The sequence below is a fragment of the Mustela erminea genome, chromosome 21 (genome assembly GCF_009829155.1).
Source record: "Mustela erminea isolate mMusErm1 chromosome 21, mMusErm1.Pri, whole genome shotgun sequence".
NCBI lineage: Eukaryota > Metazoa > Chordata > Mammalia > Carnivora > Mustelidae > Mustela > Mustela erminea.
The window spans coordinates 13,447,895-13,462,221 of record NC_045634.1 but is presented as its reverse complement, the minus strand read 5'-3'; the positions used below and the strand labels follow the sequence as shown (position 1 = coordinate 13,462,221).

General features: G+C 41.3%; 1 protein-coding gene across 4 annotated transcripts in view; it reads left to right on the top strand.

Moving 5' to 3' along the window:
* FAT1 (FAT atypical cadherin 1) overlaps positions 1 to 14,327 on the top strand; it is a 125,769-nt gene that overhangs the window by 64,836 nt on the left and 46,606 nt on the right. For all 4 annotated transcript variants that reach the window (XM_032329214.1, XM_032329212.1, XM_032329213.1 and 1 more), the window contains exon 4: positions 13,244 to 13,305. In XM_032329214.1, the coding sequence (XP_032185105.1) occupies positions 13,244 to 13,305 (62 nt within the window). The remainder of the gene's footprint in view (positions 1 to 13,243; positions 13,306 to 14,327) is intronic.

Genomic DNA, 14,327 nt, shown 5'->3' with positions numbered 1-14,327 from the left:
GTCTACATGTGCATAATAAAAGGGTTTAGGCTCTTTGATAGGTGTTGGATCTGTTTGGAATTTTAAATGGTTTAAAAAAAGAGTTTGAGGCTTTCGGCTATTTTCTTAGCGTTTCCTTTATCAATTCTGTAGAGCTAAAATCTCAGGTCATCTGGAGGTTGATCTCATCTCATTATTGGATCTGGAGCACAAACCACAGTTTGAATCTTGTAAGTCCTGCTGCTTCTCTCTCTTTGGGCTGATTTCCATCAGGCTCTCTCATGCCTGTTGCCTTTTAGCTTTGAGCTTGAAAAAGACCGCCAAAGAGAAACCAGCAAACCGTGGCTTCCCTTCTTTTGCCCCCTTCTGTGCTGTTCTCTGATCTTTCCTGGACCCCTCTTCCACCCTGCCACCATCCCTTGACCTCACTTTTAGATCAAGCCGGGACAAAACTTTCGTTAGAAGTCAGAGGGGCCAGTGATGAGTGTAGCTCATTATGTGTTAGGTGCCTTGTGCTTTAGAGGTTATAGGGAGCCTCACGTACTTCTTGAGAAGGAGCCCTGTGAGACGGCCAGAGAGTGCAAACAGTACTAAGAGTTGGCTGCCTTTCCCATTTGTGTTTTTCCCATTTCACACATCATCCCATGACTTCAGAGAGGTAAAGACACCTGGGGGTTGACACCAGAAAGGCAAATCTCCCCTAACTGCTGCTTTTGGAAGCACAGTCCCTCCCATGTTCACTCGTTCACTTGCTGTGGCCTGGGGTTTGGGATGTAAATGTGCTTTGGAGCCAGTTTTTCTGTACCTTCTCTGTTCTTTGTATTGAGGAATTCCTGCATGACATAATGGTTGGTTTTGAGGCTGATCTTACTTCTGTAATATTTTTAGACTGAAAGGCATGAAGTTTCTAAATAACACTAGATGTTTAAACTTAGTTTCATTAACCATGTATTGCAGGGGATGTTAAACTTTTTCTGTAAAGGGCGAGGGAGTAAATATTTTAGGCTTTGTGGACCATCCAGTCTGTCACTGAGTGAAAGCAACCTTAGACAGAATGGAAATGAATGGGCACGGCTGGGTTCCAATAAAACTTTATTTATGGACATTGAAATTAGAGTTTCATGTATTTTTCATGTGTCTCAATATATTCTTCTTGTGGGTTCTTTTTCTTCCCCCAACCCTTTAAGAATGGTAGAAGCCATTCTTAGCTTGCAAGCCGAACAAAAACCAGTTGAGGTAGTTTTCTGGCTCCTGATACGTTGATGTATTGACTAGTTGGACTAGTTAAGTTGTTGATTTGTTTCTCAGGGTAGACTATTTGATCAAGTAAAACTTGAGAATCTTTCCCATTGCTAAGCAGTGAATACTTACAAACAGAATCTGTGTTTTTCTTCTCTGTGTTATTAAAATTATTCTTCAAAGAATAGTAGTTAGGATATTTGTTATCACGGTCAAAGTCTCAGGTAAGATTTAGCAAGTTGATGACAGATTATGAGATCTCCTCTGTGGGGGAAAAAAAAGCCTATTTCTCATTAGAAAATATTTCCAAGTTTTGAGATTTTCACACTTTTTTTTTCTTTTGATGCTGCCGTGTCCTGTTAGAAGTACTTCAGAGCTTGAAATTCCAGCTCTCACAATTGACTATTATGTTTACGTATCAAATCTTGACTACTTCCTCCGTTTTTGTTCCCTTTCCCTCATTCTGAGTTAAGATATTCATGGCCCCATGTACCAGATGACGGCTTGTGCTTTGTAGAGGAAAGCTTTATACAGGGCCCTATTTTTCATTCATTTACTTATATGTAGGATGGACTATTTAATGTAGAATTATTTTAAATTCAGGATGAGACAGATTTATTTGACTACAGATAGATTTGGTGCTGTTTATATAAATTAGGTACATATATATGTCTGTGTATGTGTATAGTTGATGTGTAGTAATCCCTAACGTGTGGTAAAGACTTGAAATTCTGTGACTCCCAGGTTTGCAGGTAAGCTGGGTACTCATCTGTGTTCTAGTCCAGTAGCACACAGCCACTGTTTTGTTTTGTTTTTTTCTTCTTCTTCTCAAAGCCAATGGCATTTTATGTGGCTGGAACAGGAGGCCGAACAAAGTGCAATAGGAAGTAGCTACAGCTGCAAACAACTTCCAAGGGTTTCCGGTACCATTTGATAGCCACAAAGGAAGGAAATAAAGGGCCAGTCACTTTACAGAAGCAGGAATTCATTTAAGGAGGGGGAAAAAGTTTACCTATTTGTAGTCTTTTGCCGAAGGAGCAGATATTTTAAAGAAGAATCTTTAGATTTTTTTCTTACCTGTTCCTCCAGATTATTTTTTTATTTTACAGTGAAATGAAAAAAGAGACTGAAGTCAAGTTGTATTCACTGCCTTTTTTGCACACGTTGAAGGAGATACTCCTAAAATCTGTTCATCTTAAGTCCTTAGGATAAGTTTATTTTTTATTTTTTTAAAGATTTTATTTATTTATTTGACAGATCATAAGTAGGCAGAGAGGCAGGCTGGAGGTGGGGGAAGTAGCCTCCCCACTGAGCAGAGAGCCGGATTCGGGCTTCGATCCCAGGACTCTGGGATCATGACCCGAGCCGAAGGCAGAGGCTTAACCCACTGAGCCACCCAGGCGCCCATTAAGATAAGTTTTATTAAGGGGTATTCTGGTTTGTTTGTTTGTTTGATTTTTCTCCATGTGTTACAGACGTGTATTTTAAGATTTTCCATTTACGGGACCTTTTTTGTCAACGTGATATGAGCCTTATGAGATGGACTCTTTCCCTCTCTACCTCTGCTGTATCTGACATTCACAGGAACGTCAGGGACAATTTCCAGTGAATAGCATTGGGCTTTTGATCTTGTGTTTACCTTAGGTTTTAATACCATGAGGTTTCAACGAGAAACAGCCAGTAAAAGCATTAAAGCCAGCAGAGATTTGGAGACGTCTTAAGAGACGTCAGGGTATAAATTCCCAGCCAGCCACTGCCTGTGTGTGACTTTAGATTGGTCGTTTGATTCATTTTATAAGGGTTTTCCCTGGGACTCTGAAAACTTGAGTGAGCACCGAGGGCCTTTGCAGCCTTGACAGCCTATGAATAGAATGCCATTTCTGGCTCTGAGCCTAATCCTGCCGGCACCAGGACCGCAGTGATGAACAGTAGCCGCTCAGATGGCCACAGCTGCCGGAGGGGCTCTCGACAGGCTGCGGTTACACATGTTCTTCGAACACCACCTAAATAAAGACGGCGCGGTCCTTCAGAGTGCCTCCTCTGAGCTCATAGTCTGACGCTCCAGGGGGATGGATGTTGAGTGATAAGTCTAGGAAAAATGGAAAGTTCTCTCTTGGCCTGGGAGGTGATCTGTATTTTTAGAATGGAGCTGGGGTAGCGATGCCCAGCTTCCTGGCCTGTCTTTCTAAGTCCTCTGCCTTGTCAGCACGAGTGCTTGTCTTCCTGTTTTGGGTGGGCATTCAGTCTTGGCTTAGGGCTTGAGGGCCAGGACCAACCCATATTTATTTCCTATATCCAGTCCTAGAACCACACATGGTACCTGTGGTTCCTGCTTAAGAGTCACTTTACAGTTGACGAAGATTTAAAAAATGGTGGAATTCATATGATTTTCATTTCACCTGTTGGAAGGAGAGTCTTTAAAGTTTTTTTTTTTTTTTTAAAGATTTTTATTTATTTATTTGATAGACAGAGAGAGATCACAAGTAGGCAGAGAGAGAGGGGGAAGCAGGCTCCCGCCGAGCAGAGAGCCCGATGTGGGGCTCGATCCCAGGACCCTGAGATCATGACCTGAGCTGAAGGCAGAGGCTTAAACCACTGAGCCACCCAGGCGCCCCGAGTCTTTAAAGTTTTGAACAGAGAAATGCTGTCTTTGGTGTAGGTTCCCTCCCTCTGTCTACCGCATGGTAGTCCTCAGGGCTCCAGCTGGGATCTTTGTAAATTGCAGTCATCAGCCTTGACCTGAGAACATTTTCATTTTCTTTTTCTTTGCTTTTTTTTTTTTTTTTAAATTTAATTTATTAGACACAGCACAAGCAGGAGGGAGAAAGAGAAGCAGACTCCCCTGAGCACAGAGCCCAGTGCAGGACTCAATCCCAGGACCCTGGGATTATGATCTGAGCCAAAGACAGATGCTTAACTCACTGAGCCACCCAGGCACCCACATTTCCCTTTCCCTAAAGCTGGTCGGGAACAAATCTGTCAGATACAGTGTCCCACGGGAAGCCGTTTACTGAGAGACAGGCGTGTGCTACGTGGCATTATACGGTTATTGTCTTCTGCTTCCCTGTCTCACTGTTTGCCTGGCTTTAATACTTCATTTTAAAAATGAAAGTAAGCACTAATTGTGTTAGTCTGATGCTCCATACGTGTGATTAGTCCTTATAGTTCTTTAGTAGCTTAATGAACTTAGAGCAGGCTGTAGTGCATCATGGTCATTTAAAAAAGAAAAAAAAAATCATTCAGGAGCCCAGGATTTAAAATACATACCCCATAAAGTTCTGAAATGCTTTTGTTTAACTTCTGACCTCTCATATCTTCTCTATTTATTTTGTAGAGTTAATGTTAATTTTTCCTGGTATTAGGCATTTTACTGTTTTGTTTTTTTTCTTAACCTATAATGTATGTCAGAGGAATGAGAGGTCATTATGGCTAAACTGGAAAAGATCATTATGGCAAATGTAGGGAAAGCACAGGTAAATTTTCTTCTGACAAAGAATATTTTACTGGGTAAATGGTTTTTGAAACATTTTTTTCTTATTATTCTCATGGTACCCTGAGGCTTGTGGTGCTTGTTTAATGAACTCTTAAAAGAGCAGCGAGGAAGATTAAAAAAGGTGAGGAGGGTGGAATGCAGCAAGAAATTGTTTCGGTTTATTCAGAATAAAAGGTTTTTTTCTGTCTTGGTTTTTAGTTGAAACAACTTTCTAATTAGGACTTTACATTTTATAGTCATTAAGGTAGTTATTAATAGGGTTACTGAAAAATATTTAGGCATTTTTGTATTTCACTGTTTTACTATGGAGGAAGAAAGAACATGAAAAATAATATATTAAAGATACAACTGATATACAATATTATATTGCATATTTTATATATTAATTAAAAAGAAGACTTAGCTCACGTGTGGCTCTCAAACAGAATGGTTTAGGAGGTTTCTGCCAGAACTGAGAGCCTGCTTCCTGTTCCTTTTAAAACACTCCTTGGCTCTAGCAAGCGTAGTTTTTACAGTACGAGTACATTTTAGAACATGTGACATACTTCATTAAATTTTAAAATTTAATGTTAAAAAACATGTTAGAGGGGCACGTTGGCACAGTGGCTTGAGCCTCCGACTCTCTATTTGGGCTCCGGTCATGATCTCATGAGTCACGGGATTGAGCCCGACGCATCCGGCTCCTCACTGGGTGTGGAGGCCGCTTGAGATTCTCCCTGTCCCTCTACCCTCTGGCCTCTCCCCTCTCTGTATGAAAAGAAGTAGTATTGAAAAAAATGATTAAAGATATACTACTGTCATATTTCTAAGTCTTAATTTTTTATTATATATGTGGCTAGAGACTCCAGATTTAAAAAGAAAATCCTTTAAGTCCTTCCAGCCTAAGATTAGTTTTCAACCAATAAACACTTTCGTCTTTTCACACTGATTTTTAAACTATTTTCATGTTTAAATTTCTTTAAACAATGTACTTGTTAAAAATAAAAGATTTCCAGTAAAGAACTGTATTACGTAAAACATGAAAGTACCTTTTCTTCTCCTCTTCCTTTGGCTCTCTCGTTCCATTTCTCAGAGGTCACCCACTAGTAATTTGAGGTTTAGCCTTTTATGAAGGTGTGTACACATTTTACGTGTCATAGATACATATTTTACCCTTTTAGTTTTTGTAACATTTGTCTGACACTTGGCTTGAGCGATGTTGTTTTTATTGCCTACTCACTGGGGTATTATGGTTTTATTGTAATTGTCCTGACTGTTGCTGATTATTAAAGCACACTGAATGTCCTGGGAGCAATCCTTGCAAAGGGAGGGATTGAAAGTAGAAAGGTAGCAATCCCACTTCCAGATCGTAACAACTCCATGTGAGAAATCACCTTGTCCTCAGTGAAGATGCCTAAGTCTTAAACTAAATACTTATTTTACCACCAAATACGCCACAATTAAAGTTCTTAAACTTAGTAAAGAACAGAATATATATTAAAGTGTTTCAGCAAAATCAGTGGAGAAAACGGTTGAAAATAATAGACCTAAATTGCATGACTACAGTCAAGGGCTCCTCACAATAGAATCGTGATTAGTAGAGCCATTGTGGAAAGGATACGGAGTCTTGAGGACATCCACTAGACTGGCTGCTTAGAGGTAACCCTAGATAATGTAGGAAACTCCTGTGTGTTCACTGAATAATTTTGTGGTTGGGTCATTATACATATTAAATATGTAATTATGATCTACACATTCGAGAGTTATTTGTGTGAGCTAAGAAGAGTTTGGGCTCTGGGGTCATATGGCCTTAGGGTCACATCTTTGCTTTGCCCGCTTACTAGTCTTGTGACTTTACTCCCTCAAAAGCCTCAAATACCTTAAGATAGTCTGTTAGTAGCCCCCCCAGTGGTGTTGCTGTGATTATTCACCTCTATAAAATGCTTAGCCCAGAGTGGGATCCTCAAAAGCACACCATTAGCATTGCCTAAAAAGTGAGCTATGAGACCATAGTGTTTTTTTTTTTTTTCTTTTTAAGATTTTATTATTTGACAGGCAGAGATCACAAGTAGGCATAGAGGCAGGCAGAGAGGGAGAGAGGAGGAAGCAGGCTTGCTGCTGAACAGAGAGGCCAATGTGGGGCTCGATTCCAGGACCCTGAGATCATGACCTGAGCTGAAAGCAGAGGCTTTCACTGAGCCACCCAGGCGCCCGAGACCATAGTTTAATAGTTGTGTATACCTTTTAGGTCTGAGAGCTATTTCCTTAAATGAATTGCACACCTTTGAGGACGTGGGCCTTGTCCTAGGCTTTTACATGTGTGTCTCGGAGTGCCATGTTGGAGGACAACGTTCTGAAAAAAATAGGTTGAATAACTTAAAATGGACTGAACAAGTGGGTGACTTTCAGTTCATAAGCCTATGACAACGTCATCACTGTTCATGAACACACATGTCCTTGGTTAATTTTTAGTTCTTAGAAATCATCAGAAACCAAAAATATAGGTTGGTAGAATATTGATTTTTTTTTCCCCCTCCCCAAAGTCTTTAATCACAGAGGCTCTTGATTTTTAGGTGTTTGAGTGAGGTTGTAAACTACCAGCAAGGACCAGGTTTCTTCGTCCCCACCTGAGCCCAGTGAGAAAGGAGCCTGGGGGAAAGGGACAGTGTAGGGAAGGGAGCGTGGTGGAGCCGGCAGCGTGTCCGAATCTTGGACATGTTTGGTTTTCACTCTTTCAGACAGGTATTTACAGAACGCAGATTTTGATAGCAAATATATTTGCCATTGAAAGACTGCTTCAGATTCTAACCACAGAAAAAGATTTTGAGGATGTAGGTGTCATTTTTTGGTTTTGACAGGGATCCTTTGAAAATTGGATCTTCCCTAAAAGAGCAGAAATGACTTGTGACTATTTAAATGATTGAAGTTAACTTAAAAATTCAGCCACATTTCCAGTGCTCAATGGCCACATATGCTGGGGGGCTGTCATAGTGGACAGTACACATTGAAGCATTTATCACAGAAAGTTCTGCTGGACACGTGTTTTTCTACAATGTGTTGCTATAGTTCCTGCACTATTATAAAATGAGCAAAAGGATGCAAAAGCCAAAACAGTTGCAGGGGTTAGAGGAAAACCATCAGAGTAATGGGAAATGTGAATTAGGTGAGTAGACTTTCCTCCCCCTTCCTTGGTCTTTCCCCTTCCTCTGCTTATTCTCAAGTAGAGTAATTGGAAAATGGTTCAAAGTAAATTTCCTGCCAAGCAAGGTGAACTCAAGGCCATACTTTTTTGCCTCTGAAACCAAGACTCTTCCCTCCCACCACCCCATTTTGTTTCTCTAAAAACTCCTATTACTGATCACCAGTATTTGCTCTCTCATTGTGGTTGGACCTTAATCCTGTTCAGAATCCCCCCCCCCCCCTTCTCTGGCTGTTGTCTAGTTATATCCGCAGCCCTGACGTTTCAGACCGTTTTTTAATAGACCCAGATCTTTCAGTCCCTCCCCACATTTCTCTCATTCTTACTGTACATTTCAGACTCTGATGCCCTGGGAGTATTGAACTTCCAACTCCCACCTTGTTGAAAGACCTTGAGTAAGCAATTTCATCTCTCTGAGCCTGTAAAAGTGTTAGAATTTACTTTTTATGATACAGGTACCACCATTTATATACATCAGGATTAAATGAGGTAATGGACTTAAATCTCCAGCACAATACCTTGGCGTGTAGTAAGTCAGGTAACAATTGGAGATGAGGTCATTGGATGCATGATTTGGCTCTTGCTGTGTAGCAAACTGTCCCAGAAATTTAGTGGCTTGAAAACAAGCACATTGAGTGGAGGATTCTGCTGGGCGGTTCTGGTTTCTCCAGGCTTGATGGATCTTTCATGCAGTGGTGGTCCCCTGGCTGGCTGGCGCTGGGGCTGGCGGGTCCTGGATGGCCTCACCTGCATGTTGGGCCATGCGCTGGTCGTCTGCCCGAACAGTAGATGGCTAGACGATAGGTGTCTCATCATCCTGCCAAGTTCAAGCTTTCTTGGAATACAGAGCTCTCACCCTGTGTTCTGTATGAACCCTACACTCTAGACTAACTTCCATATTGTTTCCTGAATGTGGTCTTTGCATTCACCCTGTTTCTTGGATACAAGACTCTGTCTTAAGCATGTCTGCATTCTTAGAGCAGTGCGCAGAATACTTGACAGGATACCGAAACACAGCTCCGCCGTTGCGTACTGTCTCGCGCAGTCCTCACCTGCTGATCCTCTGATGCTCGCTTTTCTGTGCTACCTGCTTTGCCACGTCCATTTGATCTCTTTGGGAAGTTTGGAGGTGGTTTTTGGTATTGATGTAAAGGAATGTCAAAGAGTAAAGTTTTATAGTGAAACAGTTAATCTAACATTCTTTTCTTACATGGATTCTCCTCTAAATTCTAATATGGCCTTGGAAAGCTATGAAGAGGGTTTTTTTTTGTGTGTTGTTGTTTTTAAGATTTTATTTATTTATTTGACAGACAGAGATCACAAGTAGGCAGAGAGGCAGGCAGGGAGAGAGAGAGAGGAGGAAGCAGGCTCCCCGCTGAGCAGAGAGCCTGATGTGGGGCCTGATTCCAGGACCCTGAGATCATGACCTGAGCTGAAGGCAGAGGTTTTAACCCATTGAGCCACCCAGGTGCCCCTATGAAGAGTTTTTTTTTAATGATCCTCAAACACAGGAAATGTTGGTTTCTTAGTCTTACCTACATATGTGGGGTAAATTGGTAGCTGCTACTGGGTGAGAATGTAATGTAGTTGCTACCTCAGTTCACCTTTATTTATAATAGTATTGATCTGCATAGTGAGGAAAGATAAGGCACAGAATTACAAAAGGCAAGCACCTACATACACTTCTTCTTGCTTTTGTCCACTCTGTTTTACTTTCTCACTTGCTTTTTTGACCTACTAAATGAATAATGATTAACTCTTGCTGGTGTGTGTGTGTGTGTGTGTGTGTGTGTGTGTGTGGTGTTAAACTGTATGTAAGTCACAGTTCAGAGTTTGTGGAGACTTGAAATAGCAAAGTGCAGGAAATTATGCAGCATAGGGTGATGGGGAGGAAAAGAAATCCCACACACTCTCATCTGGGCCTCGGGAAAACTAAGCTCTAATCCCGGCTCTGATAATGACTTGCTGGTGGCCTTGAGGCAGTTTCACTTCTCTTTGACTCAGGCAGCTGAGCTCGATAATCTTGAAGATTTCTCTCTAGCTCTGAGGTATCCTGCTGTTTCTATAATCGTGCTGTTTCTGTTAAGTATATGTCCTCCTGGGATTTTGTAATAAACATTACAGATGAGCACAACTGTTTAAAATGAAAGAAATGGATATACTTATTAGGCTATTTAATACATACAGGGTTAATAATACGTCCTGGGTGTGTAGGAAAAGTACACTTTGGGTCCATCTTTTGACACAGTGTTTGTCAGGTAGGCCAGGCAGAAGGATTGGCAGGACTGAGAGGTACCGGATTCCGGGGGCAGTGAGCGTGAGGAGATGCATAAGGAGTTCCCCCGCCGAGTCGGTGTGGTCAGACCACGGTGGATTTGGGTAGCTCCGGGTTTTCTCTCCTGCTCTAAGGTAGAGGGTACCTCCTGGGACTGTCTGCAGTTTTCCTCACGTTGTCCTGCTTCATTAGGAAACTGTTTTCTGCTCAGGGTTCATCTTGTATGTAGATTCCACAAGAAGCATGAATTTTCTCCTTCTGTTAGGGGGCGCAGCACCTCTTGCCACCAACCCTCTCCCCAAGCACAGCCCCCCCAGCGCACCCTGAGTGGGTGGTATTAGGAAAAGAAAGCACTGAGGCGCTTTTGGTAGGATTTCTTTCGGCAGGAGTGCTGTGAATCTAGAAAGAAAGGTCATCTTGTCAGTCTGAAATGTCTTGTTTTCATGAGCTACTTTATATGGAACTTAACTTCCAGTTGTCACACAAGGCCGGTGGCTCCCGTACCGGTTAGCTCGGGTCTAGATCTTCATCTTCCCTCCTGTTTTGTGCTCACTCAGAACATCGCTGCATGTGAGGACAGTCTCCTCTTCGTAAAAGAAACCCTTCCCTGGTCTCCTTCCTTCCTGCCTCCCCGAGGACTCTTGTTGCAGCTTCTCTCTTCAGCGTCTCGGTGTACCTAGAGAAGGGACTTCCTCAAATCCTCTGCCTCGGGCGTGTGGGACACATGGTTTTCTTTGAGCCAAATGCTTCCTCATCTTCTTCATGGCTTCTGAACATGGCCGGCCCCTGTTAAGATTGGCCCTCCATTCTCTTTTTCTCTTCCCACCCTCTTGTGGTGTAACCTGAATCTGTCCGCCTCCGGCTGCTCACCTGCACTTGGGACCTGTGTCTCTCCGTGTCCGCCACTGTCGCAGGGCCCGCCTGGCACACGGTCTCCAGATGCATGATATGTGGTCTTCTGCTGGCACACGTATAAGCCTTTACTGTGTGTCATTATTTCCAGGTGTAGTTTAGGCATCTGTGTCACTCAGATACCTATTTTTAATGCCGCTGTTTTATGGGTTTAAGGAATTCTTGTGTTCACACATTTACGTATGTTTTTTAGGCCAATGAAGTAGAGCAGGATAACCAAGATGGACAAGGAGGGCAGAGTCTCTTGTCCTCTTGAAGACCGTGAGATGAGTGCCTGTAGTCCTGGGGGGGTTGTTATGGTGGAGCAAACCTCAGAGCCCTGAACTCCGCAGCAGGCGCCAGGCTGTACCTGTCAGGGCAGGCGTCAGAAGCGGTGTCCAAGCTAAGAGGTGAAGGACTGGCTAGCAGTGACCAGGCTAAGAAAATGTGTAGAAGGAACATTAGAATTCATTGTCCTCGAATGAAATTAATGTTCCATTTGCTTTAACAAAGGAGAATTAATTTGAAACATGGAGAGCGCAAGTAACCTAGGTTTGCTTTTTGTCTTTGTTGAGTTAGCAGCAGGGAGGCAGGCAATCCTTTGTGAGCTGTCTGGTGTGCTGTAAGGAAACTGGACAGTAGCGAATGTTATTTGCTAACGGGGTTATTTATTTGCTATGGAAGCTTATTTGCTAACAGATATTCGTGCAAGGAATGATTATGTTCTATGGAAACAGGACACTCTTCTGCTGTGACCATGCTAAGGTGTTGCCCTTGCAGTGTCACCACTGATAACAACTTTCTGAAGGGCACACTAGGGCCATTAGATGGGACTAATCACAGTGATTTCCTGTCCTTCTTGAACTATGTAAAATTACAATCAGAAACTGTAGACTTTTGATAGGAAAAAAGAGGGATTAATTTTAAAAGGTTTTTACTAATGAAAATCAAACCCCTGCCACATTAAGCAGCGTTTTCACACCATTAAGCATTGTAAAGCATTTCCTGGAACCCCTTTTAATCTAGAAGTATGGTTTGGGAAAAACCCCCCCCCCCCGATTCTGGTCTACAATATAGTCTTTTGTTCTTATTAACAAGAGCACATTGCTTCGTTGAATTGTGGGGAAGATAATGTTGATTGAGATCCTTCCTAACTATTTGAGAAAAAAAAAAAAAACACTTCAAATTACATGAAATTTACAAATCTTACAAATTTTAGAGAAGCATTTCGAATAGCCTTTAATTGGTAGTTGTGTGAAATTAGTTAGGTTAATAGGGGAAAATCAAATAGCAATAAAGTCTGTTCTTAAATATAAATTATTTGAAGTATTTCCTTGTGGTGGGTGGGGGCACACAAAAAGCTGGGCAGGAGAAGGGTCCTTGCAGTTGTCTTCCTATGTAAGGTTTCACCTGAGCTTCAGATCGACATCAGAGTCATTCAGCACAGGCCGCAGCAGATATTTTAGCGGTTGGGAATTTTGTGTTTGGTGAAGTACAGAATATATTTAATCAGTTTTAATGGTCTTCCACGATCCAATGTGTGTTGACAGTTCAGCCAACTTTGATTAAAGTTCTAGAGAGAGATTGAAACTATAGATTTTCTAGTTTGATAGAAAGATCAAAGAAACAAAGAATATAGGGTTTCTTTGAGGATCACTTATGTTTTTTCTTTCACTGGAAATTGATACTTGAACAGTATTTCCTGGAAAATTACATTACTTTTATAACCGTTCTTCACTTCTGAGGGTAAATGATTTAAAGATAATAAATCGTAGTCAACATTAGATTTTCCAGTGGTCCTATTTAATACAGTTATGGAAGATTTTTCTGTTAGTTCTTAATCATCACTGCAGCAGTTAGAGGAGTTTGAAATCCTGGATAACTTCATCTTAGTTTTTAAAAATCTCTACTGACAAAGTGTTTATTCAAACCACTGAACAAACAAAAAAATGTAACTGATTTCAATTTTGCCATTTTCTTCATCCTCTGTCATTTATCCACTGTTGAAGAATCATTAAAATGAGAAAGTATATTGTTTGTAAATAAAATAATTGAACCTGGATTAATCATTTTTTTCCCTTGGGAATCCAAAGATTTGCTCAGACTTTTACACTCAGTGTGGTTTCAATGACAGTATTTTGTAATTGGTTTTATCCGTAAGGATTAATGAACTGTTTTCATTTTATAGGTCTTATCACAACGACATCAAGGAAACTAGACCGAGAGCAGCAAGATGAACATATATTAGAAGTAAGCATTTCTTTATTTTAATTATTTAAGAGATTTGGAAATATGGGAAAGCATTCTTGTTCACATTAATATTCATAAGTATTATGATTTTGTTGTATTAGCTTCTGGTCATTACTAAAAGAAAAGGGGAAAGGAAACATTTTTTAGTGTAGTTCATGTCCCCTTAAATCCCTCTCTCCCCAAAACAAGATCACTGTGTAAGTTCTTTTCTAATTTTTGTGTGTACATACAGAGCAAACAAACTGGAAACAATAGTATTTACATTGCCTTTTCATTTACATAAGACATACTTTTTCTTTATGCCTTCTACATCTTTTTCCTTAGTATTCTGTTTCCAGGATATTTATATGATATTAATTGATCTCGTTCAACTGTGGTTAGTTTCTGGTTTTTGTGTTGTTCTCAAATAATTGCATTGTTTTTGCATTTTAAACTGAACTGGAGAACGTTTTGTGATTTTTAAACATTTCTGAAATAAAAGATTAAAGACTGATGTGTGCTTTTCTAAAATGATCTCTTCTGACAGGCTTCTTGTTTTCATGGGTAATTTAAAATGTCTAGTCCCTGAAAGAAACGCAGCTTGTCCTACACTGGCATGCTGATGGATGGTAGGCACCTTGTAGGGGCAGGGATAGGAGGAGGAGGTAGAGGGTCATGTGGAGGGGAGGCCACAGGCGATTGCTGGGTGCCAGGGCCTCCAGGTCAGGAAGAGGCTGAGAAGGGGCAGTTGGGAGAGTTTCTCTTGGAGAGGAAAACTGAGCAGAGCGGACACGTAACCTCTGTTGACTTTCTACCACACGTAGAAAGGTTTCTACCACACGTAGAGGTTTCGTATGGTAACCACTACCACACGTTAAAGCCAGTGTTGGTCGTTGGAGCCGGGGAAGACCGAGTGCTTGTTGACCTGTGAGATACCCACACGAGTCCTCCATTCTTCCAGTGCGGGTGCTTGGGAAAGTCCTGAACGGTGGTTGATTGTTTTTATTAATACTCATGTCTCCCATTTTATATTACCGCTATTC